The 14,760-nt window shown below is 41.8% G+C and overlaps 1 protein-coding gene across 1 annotated transcript in view; it reads right to left on the reverse strand.

The window, feature by feature from the left end:
- LOC126461608 (protein KIAA0100) overlaps positions 1-14,760 on the reverse strand; it is a 320,706-nt gene that overhangs the window by 181,328 nt on the left and 124,618 nt on the right. The window contains exon 16 of the mRNA XM_050096009.1: positions 11,371-11,539. Coding sequence (XP_049951966.1) covers positions 11,371-11,539 — 169 coding nt within the window. The remainder of the gene's footprint in view (positions 1-11,370; positions 11,540-14,760) is intronic.

The following is a 14,760-nucleotide window of genomic DNA, read 5'->3' on the forward strand; positions in this document are numbered from 1 at the left end:
AGTCTTTAACACTGGTAGCATGCCGCGACAGCGTGGACGTGAACCGTATGTGCAGTTGACGGACTTTGAGCGAGGGCGTATAGTGGGCATGCGGGAGGCCGGGTGGACGTACCGCCGAATTGCTCAACACGTGGAGCGTGAGGTCTCCACAGTACATCGATGTTGTCGCCAGTGGTCGGCGGAAGGTGCACGTGCCCGTCGACCTGGGACCGGACCGCAGCGACGCACGGATGCACGCCAAGACCGTAGGATCCTACGCAGTGCCGTAGGGGACCACACCGCCACTTCCCAGCAAATTAGGGACACTGTTGCTCCTGGGGTATCGGCGAGGACCATTCGCAACCGTCTCCATGAAGCTGGGCTACGGTCCCGCACACCGTTAGGCCGTCTTCCGCTCATGCCCCAACATCGTGCAGCCCGCCTCCAGTGGTGTCGCGACAGGCGTGAATGGAGGGACGAATGGAAACATGTCGTCTTCAGCGATGAGAGTCGCTTCTGCCTTGGTGCCAATGATGGTCGTATGCGTGTTTGGCGCCGTGCAGGTGAGCGCCACAATCAGGACTGCATACGACCGAGGCACACAGGGCCAACACCCGGCATCATGGTGTGGGGAGCGATCTCCTACACTGGCCGTACACCACTGGTGATCGTCGAGGGGACACTGAATAGTGCACGGTACATCCAAACCGTCATCGAACCCATCGTTCTACCATTCCTAGACCGGCAAGGGAACTTGCTGTTCCAACAGGACAATGCACATCCGCATGTATCCCGTGCCACCCAACGTGCTCTAGAAGGTGTAAGTCAACTACCCTGGCCAGCAAGATCTCCGGAGCTGTCCCCCATTGAGCATGTTTGGGACTGGATGAAGCGTCGTCTCACGCGATCTGCACGTCCAGCACGAACGCTGGTCCAACTGAGGCGCCAGGTGGAAATGGCATGGCAAGTCGTTCCACAGGACTACATCCAGCATCTCTACGATCGTCTCCATGGGAGAATAGCAGCCTGCATTGCTGCGAAAGGTGGATATACACTGTACTAGTGCCGACATTGTGCATGCTCTGTTGCCTGTGTCTATGTGCCTGTGGTTCTGTCAGTGTGATCATGTGATGTATCTGACCCCCAGGAATGTGTCAATAAAGTTTCCCCCTCCTGGGACAATGAATTCACGGTGTTCTTATTTCAATTTCCAGGAGTGTATCTGGTATGTGAGATGTAAGAGACAGGCAGTGAACTTTTCGTTGTGGTAAGCTGTTACAAAAGAAGAAAATGCCTTTTTTTTATTGTGAAATTACTTTATATAGAATGTAGCTGAATAATCTCCTTTTTGAGGAATTCTTTGAATTCAGGTTCAATATCAGCTGCCTGTTTTTCCACTGATAAAAGGGCTAAGTTTGTAAGCCATTCTTGAGGTTGCAAACTATGTACATAGTTCTTTATCCTTTTTAGAACCAAAAAGATTCTTCAGATGAGCCAGTGGTTGCATGAACTATGGAAATAAGTTCACAGAGTTTTGCAATTCGACAGTAAGTTGTTACGAGTCCATGTGATTTAATAAACATCAACAAACCACTGTCACTTTTATTTTGCATTTATCTTGAAATATACAGAACTAGCTGTGACCTTAAGCAGGAAAAATAAAAAAGTGATCCACAGCAGCTTTTAAGTGATTGCATAGCAAATCAGTGAATCACTGGTAATACTGATCAAAATTATTTACATTTAAAAGCTGCAACAATAACAGAGTGTCCAAGTTACTGACTAACTTTAATTGTTTCCAAATTGACTGCATCATCACATCTAGAACAATAAGTTACTGGTTGATCCATATGTTGATCATGAATACCTCTTTCTTTCTTTTTTTCCAAATCTGTCACATTTTGTTTTCAATACTTCTTTGAATTCATTAATTCTTGTAACAAAGTAGCCAATGTCTTATGCTTTTGCATATTAGGACATCCTGTGCACCACTTATTGCTGCTATGAAGTCGTGACTCAAACTGCTGTATGCAGGATTTTATGTTAATTGTGATGTGTAATTCAAATAACAGTCTTCCCTTTTCCATTTTGTTCCTCTTGCCTTGGAAAAAGCAGGTGGCAAAATTGTGCAGCAGAATCTCTCAGACTGCACAGTCACACTGCCGTTGCCCTGCTTTAGTTCCCATGCTTTCTCTGCTCAGGATTACAAATGCAGCAAGTGCGGTTGCTTACCTTCCTGCTATCTATGCTATGGTTGTTATAAAACTATGGAAAGTCCAGGTTGGAATATCAACAATAATATTAGAAAAAGGACACGCTGCTTCTCACTGTAAAGATGGCACACTGCATGGCAAAGAGGCATAATGAAAAGACTGCATACATTTAGCTTCTGGCCAAAGCCTGCTTCAGAAAAGAAAAGCCATACATACACATTCACGCAAGCAAGCACACCTCATGCGTACATGACTGCTACCACTGGCAGCTCGGACCGGAATGCCATCATTTTGGTCTGAGCTTCTGGATATGGTGGGCACAAGGTGTGCTTGCTTGTGTGAATAGGTGTGTGTGTGTGTGTGTGTGTGTGTGTGTGTGTGTGTGTGTGTGTGTGTGTGTGTGTGTGTGGCTAAAAGGTAACTGTGTGACAATATTTTTGTTGTGTCTATCTGCAACTCAACGTGTCATTTTTACGGTAAGCAGCAATCTATCCGTTTCTTACTACTATGGTCATTACAAAGTGTTACGGGTGTTTAAGGAGTTCAGATAACGTGTGTAATTAGTCATTTAACATAACCATTAACATATTTCCTGTAGCAACAGAAAGGAAAACATAACTTTTAGTCCTTATAAACTTACAGCAAGGCCCTGGTGACCGTGTGTAACAGCCAGCCAGCCGTGCATCTCAGAGCTCTAGTGGTTGGTTGTACAGACCGATCAGAAAACATCAGTAGTCACTTGAATCATAACACATAGTGAGCACAAAGTTAGAGAAATAAGCAGTGCTAATGTGAATATACTGCACAAATCTCATTTGTCAATGCAAATAAAGAATGCTTCTAAACATTAATGTTTCCATTAATTTTGTCGTTGTTCCAGTTTATGTTTGGTAACAGTGATTACCTTGCATCCACTGAATCAAGCCACTAGAGACAGGTAAAATATGCCCAGGGATCAAGAAGAACATAACAATTCCATTCCAAAAAAGGATTGTAAATGACAGGTGTGAATACATTATCACCAAACATCAATTTAAAGATATATTTGCAAAAAACTGTCAGAAGAATGGAAAAACTGGCAACAACTGACTTATGAGAAGATTAGATTGGTTTCTGGAGAGATGTGAGAACACACGTGGCAATACTGACCCTACAACTTATCTTAGAAGGTAAGTTAGAGATAGGGAAACCAATGCTTTTAGCACTTAATAGATTTAGAGGAAGCTTTAAACAGAGCTGATTGGAATAATGTCCCAAAAATTCAGAAGGTAACAGGAATAAAATACTAGGAGTGTTTTGTTATTTACAACTTGTATGAAATCCAGACGGTAGTTATGAGTTGAAGGACCAGAAAGGGAAAGTAGTGGCTGAGTAGAAAGTGAGACAAAAGTGTAGCCTATTACCCATGTTATTTAATCTGTATGCTGATTAAGCACTAAAATAAAATGAAGAGTGTCCAGAACTTCTGCATAACACTGGTCCACAGCCACCACTCTTGTAAAAGAGTTTTACCAGCAGTCTGATCCAGCATTGAGAGAGTCATGCCAAGCACCTCAGATGCGAAATGAGGAGCAGCTATATCGTAACATATTGTTTTTTGTTTTGTTTTGTTTCCATAATGTTCCCCCTTCTTCCACTCAAATTTGACATCATTCTCTGCAGTGGTTAATTTTTTTTTTTTTTTTTACAGCATTTTGAAACTGGAAGTTTAAATGTACTATGGAAAGTCCAGGATGGAATAGTAACAATATTATGAAAAGAATAGATTGTTACTCACTGTAAAGATGGTACGCTGAGTCAACCTCTGTCAGAGAAAAGGGCTATCTCTGGCTTCTGACCAGAATGCAACTGTCATGTTGAATGAAAGCAGCAATCCAGAGTGGGGTGGCGAAGGGAGAGGGATAGCAGGGTACGGGTGAGGGGAGTGAAGTCAAGTGCTACCTGGGGACAGGAACTAGATGGTAGCAAGACAAAGATGCCACACACAGCCTCAGGAGGCAGTGGGGGAACACTGGGGGAGGAGGGAGGGGGGAGGAGATGAGGAGGACAGAAAAAAAGAGAGAAACAGTGAAGGGGGTCAAGATTGGTGAGTGCATCAGCAGAGAGCAGTACATATTGAGGGTGAGAAGATGTGAATTGGGAGGAGGTGATGAGATAGAAGGACAGAAACTGTTGGTTGGAGGGTGTTGGGACAGTATGTTACTGTAGATTGAGGTCAGTGTAATAGGATAAAACTATAGGAGAACCTGAAGAAGAAATCAAAGCTGAAAGCTATAAAGAAGGCATGGCCAGGCAGCAGGTGCTGGTCATTGAACTGCACGATCAGCTCATGCGTTATTGGACTATGAGGACCAGAACCAGGCCACAACACAACGCCACATAATTGATGCAGCTTGGCCAACCTACTGTCAGTTATGCAACAGCTTCCACGCATATACTCCAGATGCTTCAGAAGCAATGCTGTTAACGTGGAGCAGGGGAAGTCATATTTAACCAAGGCCACACCAGTTATTCACTGGTTCACCAGCTGGGCAGTATGTGATGCCTTGTCTGTGTCAATTGGAGCCATCACTGTAACTCTGCTGCAACCCGGTCATAGACCAGCAACCGGCACCTGTCTCCCCAGGCCAGACAGCCAACAATGGATCAGCTGCCTGCCTCTGCTCTCCAGTCGTCTGTCCATGGGACAACTTCACCCAATGCCATAGCCATGCCACTGCTACTACCAAGACAGAAGAAGCTGCTGGCTGGCCTTTCTCCACACTGCAACTGAATGAAATCATGAAATCTTATGCAACATGCCCCACCCCCCCCCCTCCCCCTCCGCCTGCCAAATCAGTGCACTAGGTCGACACTCCACTGCGCAATCAGCTAACCTCTCTGCACCTGCACCACTGGTTGCAACTACACCTGCTGCTCAGTGTGAAGCAAGAAATTCACTTTTCTAGCCAGATGGATTAGTTGAAGACTTGTTCATGTTCATGGAGAAATCAAGTTGAACGACTGAATAAAGGATTGGGTATCTGTCCAACGCTGGTCTGTCTGCCACTTCTTTATATGCCTCCTTTGTCTTCCAAACCATCTATGGACCTTACCATGCTGACAGGAAGATTTGAACCCACCATGACAAGCAAGAACTCCTCATGCTTCACTCTGGTTCCTCTGCAATCATTCCACACCTGTTACATTTTGCCTCCCAATGTGGAGTGAAGGCCTTCTATATTTGGCATCAGAATTGAGATTGGTTTGGAGACTGATGGATCAACAACACTCAAGAACATACACAACATGCTGATGCCAGAAGACTGCAAGTGCTTATTCAATAGGGACAGCAAAATATGTATGTAGCAGCATAAGGCTTTGTATTTTCACTCAGGGGTTTCCATACATCCTTTGGTTCCAGCTTCCCTATTTTTTTTTTTTTTTTCATGTTATGCCATGGTTAGATATTGCTGTAGTGTTCTGTAAGAGACTGCGGTTGAACTGTTAACTCCAGAAACATGCACCCAGAGTAGTTTACTGGGGCACTCTACCCCATGCTCTGAGTCACATCCCATAGTATGTTGGGTTTGTCGTAAAGTAGAACATTACACCAGCTGGTACAGAGAGAGTGCCTGGCTCAAGTATAGAAAACCTCGGGTACCCCAAAAATATCAGTAACTTTGTAATAATAAGCCAGAAGAGGCATAAGGATTTTTTGCTGAAAATAAGAAATGGTATACAGTAAATGTTAAAGGATGATAAGAGTAATATATGAATTAGTAATTAAAGATAAGCATCATCTAGGATTTAAGGTCATAACTAAGTCTGGGATATTAAGAGATGTACCTGGGAAAATGTGATGCCAAGGCAGAATAAATCTGATACTACTTAGATCATTATGATAGGTTTAAGCTGCAGTACAATGCTTTTAGTGTGAACTAGACTAACAGTATTGCTGGGTTGGGATTATTGTCTTCAGGTCATGCAGCATTGTCTCAAAGTAGGCAAAACATTAAGATATCACATGGATGCAGGACATGTCATTGGCTGAAATGTTCTCAATTAAACTGCTCCAGGTCCTTGAGAAGCAATATTTGTGATAGTGGTAGATCAACTGGCAATAGCCAACTAAGTGAAAGAAGTGTTATCGTAGGAAAATCTATCAGATGTTGGAAGAGATGTGGAAGTAAAAGAATTAAAAGGCTTTTTTTTATTGTGTGACAGGTGGAGCTGTTATAGTTGTTGAGATCATGGAAGAATTAAGTACAATACAGGTGGGGTTGATATAACACATGTTACATTATGAAGTAGGACCACTGGATAAATCTATCAGACTGAATGGAACTACTTAAGGAATAGAGTTCAATTAGATTCCCAAGTCATGATATCTTGAAACCATTACGTAAAATTACTGTAGATCTCCTACTGCTGCAAATAAACTTTTCCCAATTGCTAAGCTATCAAAATATGGTGCAAAAGAACAATGCACAACCTGCAGAGTTTACATAGACCAGCATTATTCACAGCAGCACATGAATCATTGTTTGCAACGATTAGTTCTGTTCCACCTAGGTTAATGTAGAACTTAGCTCAAAATACACATATTCGCCTTGTTAGTCAATAATGATAAGTTATAAAATACCAGTGTAAACTAGTAGATAGATTTCATTAATTGCGAGATCACAGTGCTAAAGTAAACAGGTAGTATGTGCACAGATTTATGAAAAAATAATTGTGCAGGTCAAGAAGTGCCTGCTTGTTTTTACTGTTAGCGCTGGATAGTGTATCATATTGTTTGTGTACATGAGGGGTAAGACTTAACAATATTATGAAAGCAATAGTTGCTACTCACCATACAGTGGAGATGCTGAGTCGCAGAGAAGCACAATAAAAAAGACTGTGACAAAATAAGTTTTTGGCCAACAAAGACACACACACACACACACACACACACACACACACACACACACACACACACACACACAATCAGCCCCCCCCCCCCCCCCCGACACACACACACACACGCCCACAGTCTCTGGCAGCTGAAGCCAGACTATGAGCAGCAGCAGCAGTGCACAATGGGAGAGGCAAGTGGGTGGTGGTAAAGAGGCTGGTATGGGGAGGGGGAGGAATAGCAGGGTAGGGGGTGAGGGATGGTGAAGTGCTGCAGGGGAGTGTGCAGGGATGAGATGGAGAAAGGGTAGAGCAGCTACGTACTGTTGGGAGGTTAGACGGATGGCGGGGGAGAGAGGGGGGGTGGGGGGTAGCAGAAAAGGAGAGATGTAAAAAGACTGGGTGCATTGGTGGAATAGAGGACTATATAGTTCTGGAATAAGAACAGGGAAGGATCTAGATGAGTGTGGTCAGTGACTAACGTAGGTTGAAGCCAGAAGGGTTAGAGTGATCTACAATATATTGCAGGGAGAGTTTCCACCTGTGCAATTCAGAAAAGGTGGTGTTGCTGGGAAGGATCCATATGGTACATGCTGCGAAGCAGTCACTGAAATCGAGAACGTTGTGTTGGGTGGCATACTCAGCAACAGGGTGGTCCAGTTGTTTCTTGGTCACAGTTTGTCAGTGGCCATTCATGTGGACATACAGGTTGCTGGCTGTCATGCCCACATGGAATGCACCACAGTGGTTGTAGCTTAGCTCACTGATCACATGATTGGTTTCACAGATAGCCCTGCCTTTAATAGGGTAGGTGATTTTTGTGACCTGACTGGAGTAGGTGATAGTGGGAGGATGTATGGGAGAGGTCCTGCATCAGGAATATGAGCCATGAGGTAAGGGGTTGGGGGGCAGGGGTTGTATAAGTTTGGATGAGTATATTGTGTAGGTTCGTTGGATGGCAGAATACCACAGTGGGAAGTGTGGGAAGGACACTGGGCAGAACATTTCTCATTCTGGGGAACAATGAAAGGTAGTCAAAACCCTAGCACAGAATGTAATTCAGTTGCTCCAGTCCTGGGTGGTACCGAGTTATGAGGGGAATGCTCCTCTATGGACAGATGGTAAGAGTTTGGGAGGTGGTGGGTGACTGGGAAGGTAAGGCAGGGTGGTTTGTTTGGTACAAGGTTGGGAGGATAATTACAATCTGTAAAGGCCGCAGTGAGACCCTGGATATATTTTGAGAGGGAATGCTCATCACTGCCGATGTGATGGCCATGGGTGTCTAGGCTGTGTGGGAGCGACCTCTTGGTATGGAATGGGTGGCAGGTGTCAAAGTGGAGGCATTGCTGGTGGTTGGTAGGTATGATATGGTCAGAGGTACTCATGTAGCCATCTTTGAGGTGGAGGTCAACAGCTAGGAAACATCTAGGAAGGTGGCTTGTTGGGTTGAGTGGTACCAGGTGAAGCGAATGGTGGAGAAGGCATTGAGGTTCAGGAGGAATGTGGATAGGGTGTCCTCACCTTCAATCTATATCCCAACACTCGACAGATTCCAAACAAACAACCTCCTTCCTAGTCACCATGACCAACTATATCCTCACCCAAAATTACTTCTACTTTGAAGGCATTACCTATAAACAAATCCAGAGTATGGCTCTGGGCACCCACAAGGCACCATCCTATGTCAACCCATTCATGGCCATGTAGAGGAATCCTTCCTAAACACCGAGAATCCTAAACCCCACACCTGATTCAGATTCACTGACGACATCTTTGTGATCAGGATCAAAGGTGAGGACACCCTATCTATATTCCTCCAGAACCTCAACACCTTCTCCACCATTTGCTTCACCTGGTCTTACTCATCCATCAAGTCACCTTCCTCGATGTTTACCTCCGCCTACAGTATGGCTATATCAGTACCTCTGTCCATATCAAACCCACCAACAACCAGCAATACCTCCATTTCAGCAGCTGCCACCAGTTCCTACCAAGAGGTCCCTTCCATACAGCCTAGACACCCATGGCCATCATATCTGCAGTGATGAGTGGCCCCACTCAAAATATACCGAGGGTCTCACAGAGGCCTTTATAGACCATAGTTATCCTCCCAAGCTGTACAAAACAAATCACCTGTGTCTTATCTTTCCAGTCACCCACCACCACCCAAAGCCTTACCGTCCAGCCACAGAGCAGCATGCCTCTTGTAACTCTGTACCACCCAGGACCAGAGAAACTGAATTACATTCTCCGCCAGGGTTTTGACTACCTCTTGTTGTGCCCAGAAATGAGAAATATACTGCCCAGTATCCTTCCCATTCCTCCCATAGTGGTACTGCAACGTCCACACAACCTACTCAGTATACTCATCCATCCCTACACAACCACTGCTCCCAACCCTGTATGTCATGGCTCATATACCTGTAACAGGCCTTGATGCAAGACCTGTCACATACATCCTCCCACCACCACTTACTCCAGTCCAGTCACAAACATCACCTATCCTATCAAAGGCAAGGCTACCTACGAAACCAGTCATGTGATCTACAAACTAAGCTGCAATACTTGTGCTGCATTCTATGTGGACATGACAACCAAGTTGTTTGCCACATGAATGGCCACCAACAAACTGTGATAAAAAAATAAGTGGACCATCCTGTTACCAAGCACGCTGCCAAATATGACATCCTTCATTTCAATGACTGCTTCACAGTGTATGCCATATGGGTCCTTCCCACCAACACCAGCTTTTCTGAATCCTACGTTCCTGTAAGTCTCCTGGCCTCAGTTTTCGTTAGTCATTGTTCTCAGCCATCTAGCCCCTTCTCTATTCCCATTCCAGCACTACACAGCCCTCTACTCCACCAATGCATCCAGTCTTTTTAGTTCTCCCCTTTTCTGCCACTCCATCTCTCCCCTGCTCTCTGTCTAACCTCCCAACTGCCCTAACATCTTTCCATCCCCAGCAGCACTTCACAGTCCCCAACCCCTAATCTGCTGTCCTTGGCCCTCCCTGCACCAGCCTCCTCCTTGCCCCCACCCAGTTGCCTCTCTCATCATGCACTGCCGCTGCTGCTCGTAGTCTGGCTTCAGCTGCCAGATACTGCGGTGTGTGTGTGTGTGTGTGTGTGTGTGTGTGTGTGTGTGTGTGTGTGTGTGTGTTCTATATAGCAACTATTGTTTTCATAATAATGTTCCATTCCATCCTGGATTTTTTCAGAGGTAATGCTTAGTGTTATATTTGAGACTCCTATTCAAGTGGTTAGAGGAACGTGATGTAAGAAATTGAAAATGTGGGAGATGTGAATTTTATCGAATAGGTATTAAGCTGGAAGACCAGCAGATACAATTCCTTAGTGACTTATCTTGCTCATGGTGTGAAACAGTATAGCTGTTACGTAGACAAAATGCAATTAATGTACAAAAATAACCAAGTGAGAACATGTGACTCAGTGGTTATTAGAAAATGTAGGTAAGTGCTAACAAAGTCAGATGAATAATGTACAAAGTGATACTGTGAGTGGAGGAGCAAATAAATATTCTAAATAACTGTAAATAAACTACTGTCTATGTCCCAGCAAATTATGAAGATAAATTTTCTTTGCAGAAGGGAGGAAATTGTAACAGAATAAAACCATAGGAAAACCTGAAGCAAACGTCAGAGCCCAGGACTGTAATAAGGACACAGTAAGGCAGCAGATGCTGTGTTGGTAACTGAATTGCATGATCAACTCCTGTGTCGTCAGACCACAAGCACCGGAACAAGACCACAGCCCGATGTCATGCAATTGACACAGCCTGGCCCCCTTGCTTGTGTGAAGGTGTTTGTTTTTTTTCTGATGGAGGATTTCCCCAAAAGGTCAATGTGTAACAGTCTTTTTTTGTGCCAGTCTGCACCTCAATGTGGCATCTTTTAGGTGAGTAGCAATCTATCCTTTTGATAATATTATTGAACTTTAATTATCACCATCCTGTATTTAGCCTACTTGTCTTTTCTCTTTTTTGTATATAATATCAATATTTTTTCCTGCACATTTCATCCTCATTTTCAAAACAGTGGTCATGAAAACTGGTATTCTGTCAGCCCTCCAAATGCATGGCCTTGGCATGGAATGCAGTAAGCAAGTGTGTGTGTGTGTGTGTGTGTGTGTGTGTGTGTGTGTGTGTGTGTGTGTGAAAGAGAGAGAGAGAGAGAGAGAGAGAGAGAGAGAGAGAGAGAGAGAGAGAGAGAGAGAGAATACTCACCTTTCTTATTAAGTTTCTGTGTCTTACATTAAAAAGTCATTTTTTTTTGCATAGTTACCTTTATGATTAAATCAGGAGGTAATGGACTATCGACAGTAAATGGTTTTTTCTGCTTTTTATGCACTAGCTTCAACCACTTGAAGTGACTAATAAATTCATTCTGTACTGTCTCAGCAAATGAATGATCATATGGGAAAATTGCTTTAAATGATACTATTGTGACACACCTGAAAGAATAAAAGTAGTTTTTTAACAATGACTTAAGAATGTCCTTGCCTACATTCAATGTAAGACATGAAAATGGAAAGTTAAAAATACAACATAAGTAAAGGGAAAAATTGTTAATTGAATATACAAGCTGGCGAAATTTGTGAACAGGATCACAAATATGAGTACTGCTTCTCAAATGCCTATAGAGGTAATTACATTTCACGGAATAAGTAGAAAAGTTGCAGAGCAAAGGAAATTTCTTCAAAACAATGACTTCAGAGTGAACAAAGTGGCAAATAAAAAGAGAAAAAGCAAACACTTATTGCAATATGGTTCTTTAACTTGTCTCTCCTCTGAGTCAGAATTCTTGTGTAATACTGACACTTCACTTTCTTTTGTTTGCTTATCAATGTAGTTAAAGAGAATGTAGATGAACCTCTGCTTTATTAGTTTTTAGTATCGATAGATGTTAAATGTGCAATATCAGCTTTGATATAATTCTTAACTTCGTTGAAGGTGGCATTCACTATAATTTTATATACATTAAAAAAAGCCAGCACTATGCCATTATCAAGAAATAAATGCATTGTTGTATGTGAAAATTATAATCATTATTCGTATTAGGCCCCTTTTGAAAAAAAATACACAATACTCATAACAAGAATATATTTTAGAATGCAGGCTTTCATGGCCAATATTTGTTTTATTGTTGCTATTTGTTTTGTGGGCGTAAGGCTGTGGTCCAGGATATAATTTTCTGCCTAACGTTTTGTATTCCAATGCTGGCGACATCATCAGAGGCTTTAAAGACTCAGAATGCAGTTACAGTCTAAGGGAAGTTCAGCAAGCTGAACTTAGGGCTAAATAAAACAAATAGCGCCAACTCTTCCCCACTGCAAGCTCCATAGCATATGTCAGTGTGATGCTGTGATCTTAAGCAGCAGTCTGAAGATGTCACAAGCCAACCATTGAGTGGATGCGTGTAAACAGTTTGAATGTGTAATACTTTTCTGAGTTGTTAAAGTCTCTGATCAAGTCCCTAGCACTGAAAGATGATATATTAGGCAGAGAATTATATCTTGGACTGCAGCCTAACTCCCATAAAACAAGCATTAGCAAGAATATATTAATCACATTTTATAGCTGTCTGAAAACAGGCAGCAAAGGGGGCCATTACTAACAATTTTGCATGACACAAATTTATTGGTAGTGAATATACTTGGTAACTACTTAAGATTCTCACATTTTTACACAAACATAATGTGGAAGATGATGATGTCGCCTCCAGTCCATAGACTGGTTTGATGCAGCTCTCCACATTAATCTATCCTGTGGAAACTCTCATTCATTCATTCATTCATATCCTGTAGATCTCACCAATAACAAGAACTTTCAGTGATGTCAAATGAATAAATGTATATCTTAACAAATGAAAAGCGAGCCATAAAAACTTAATCTGTATACAGTATTAACAACAAATATATATTGCTTGATACTATTTGTGATTATGCCAGGTAAATGTAACACAGTAAATTACAAACAAAATTGCTTAATGTAGTCAAATCTTACATCTCTTCTACAATATTTATTCCTCATGTTTTCCTCCATTACCAAATCAACTATTTCTCGACAACCCAGAACGTGCCCTATCAGTCCCCCCCCTTTTTTTTTAGTCAAATTATGCTATACAGCTCTTCTCTCCACAACCTGATTCAGTGTCTCTTACTTACTTAAGTGATCTACTCATCTGATCTGCACCACACTTCTGCAGAACATCTCAAACTTTTTTTCCTTTCTTCTCTGGACTGTTTATGTCCCTTCCAAAAGGCTTCACCCCAAACAAATACTATAACAAAATATTTCCTAATCCTTAAATTTATATTCAAAGTTTTCATATTTGTATTATTCAGAAAAGCTTATTTTACTATTACCTGTCCTCTTTACTTCTGCTATCATCAGTTATGTTACTGCCAAATACTTTTCAATTCCCACAGCATCATCTGACTCAAATCCACTACAGTCCAACACCCTTGTTATTTCTTTGTTGATGTTCCTCTTACAACCTAAGATGCTGCTATCTGTCTTTGACTTACTTTAAGGACTTTCTGTCCTTTAAATAGTACCACAACAAGTTGTTTAACACTGTTGGTCACAGGTGTGGTTGTGGCTTACTGATATAGGTTGATGATCAGGAAGCTGTAAGATCTGTCTCAGTGGCTCTGACACCGTACCAAATGGATCCCAACACTGGGGAGATTACCATCCATCCTCTCTGTGATTACTTGCAGGTTGCAAGCCTAGTCATATGAGCTTGTTTTGCCAGTCATTTAAACAACACCCACCATTACCTAATAAATAATCATTTACCATACACCAATCAAGAAGGAATTTTACAGAGCTTTTCAAAACAACAACAACAACAACAGTTAACTACTGTATGAGTCTGTGTTTCCTACTTTAAATAATTTCAAAGATATTAAACATTATCTAAAAACATAAATTTAATAATTTCCCACTGATATGTTAATATGCTTTCATAAATGCAACAAAGGATGATTTAAGACAAACACTTTGTTGTTAAACAGTTTATTAAAAACTGTTTGGTTCACAACAGTGTAAGTTAAGCAATGATTCAATTTTAAAACTGTAGTTATTTTCAATGTTTGATGATATTATTTTCACATGTTATGCCGTCAGAGGGAGTGGGATGGTGAATATAACACGTAAGTGATGTATGGACCTTGAAATTAGTTTATAATTAATGAAAAAAAGTATGTAACTCAAGCAGTGTAATCAAGCAATGAGTCACATATGTGGTATAACACACTTAATGTAAAGTAATCAACTTAAGGATCCTAGAAGCATAATCTTTACTTCTGTCCTTATCGATTGAAAACATAAGACTTTTTTTCAGTTTATTTAATTTTTGGAAAATACTTATCCTGGAAATAGGTTAAAGTTAACTCATAATTGGGTACTAGTCAAGGAAGGAAATTACCATATTGTGTGTGAAAAACTCTGAAGCTGATTGGCTAAAGTATATTCCAATCAATTCAAACAGAGAAGACAGATTTTTGTGCACAGTAGTCTCAAGAAGTTATAATTCAGGTCTCATTGAGTGTGGAATTATTTAGTTGTTACTGTGATTTATTTTTGTTAAGAAGCATTTGTAGACTTAGAGAAAGCTTTTGACAATGTTGATTGGAATACTCTCTTTCAAATTCTGAGGGTTGCAGGG

Source organism: Schistocerca serialis, chromosome 1, assembly GCF_023864345.2.
Source record: "Schistocerca serialis cubense isolate TAMUIC-IGC-003099 chromosome 1, iqSchSeri2.2, whole genome shotgun sequence".
NCBI lineage: Eukaryota > Metazoa > Arthropoda > Insecta > Orthoptera > Acrididae > Schistocerca > Schistocerca serialis.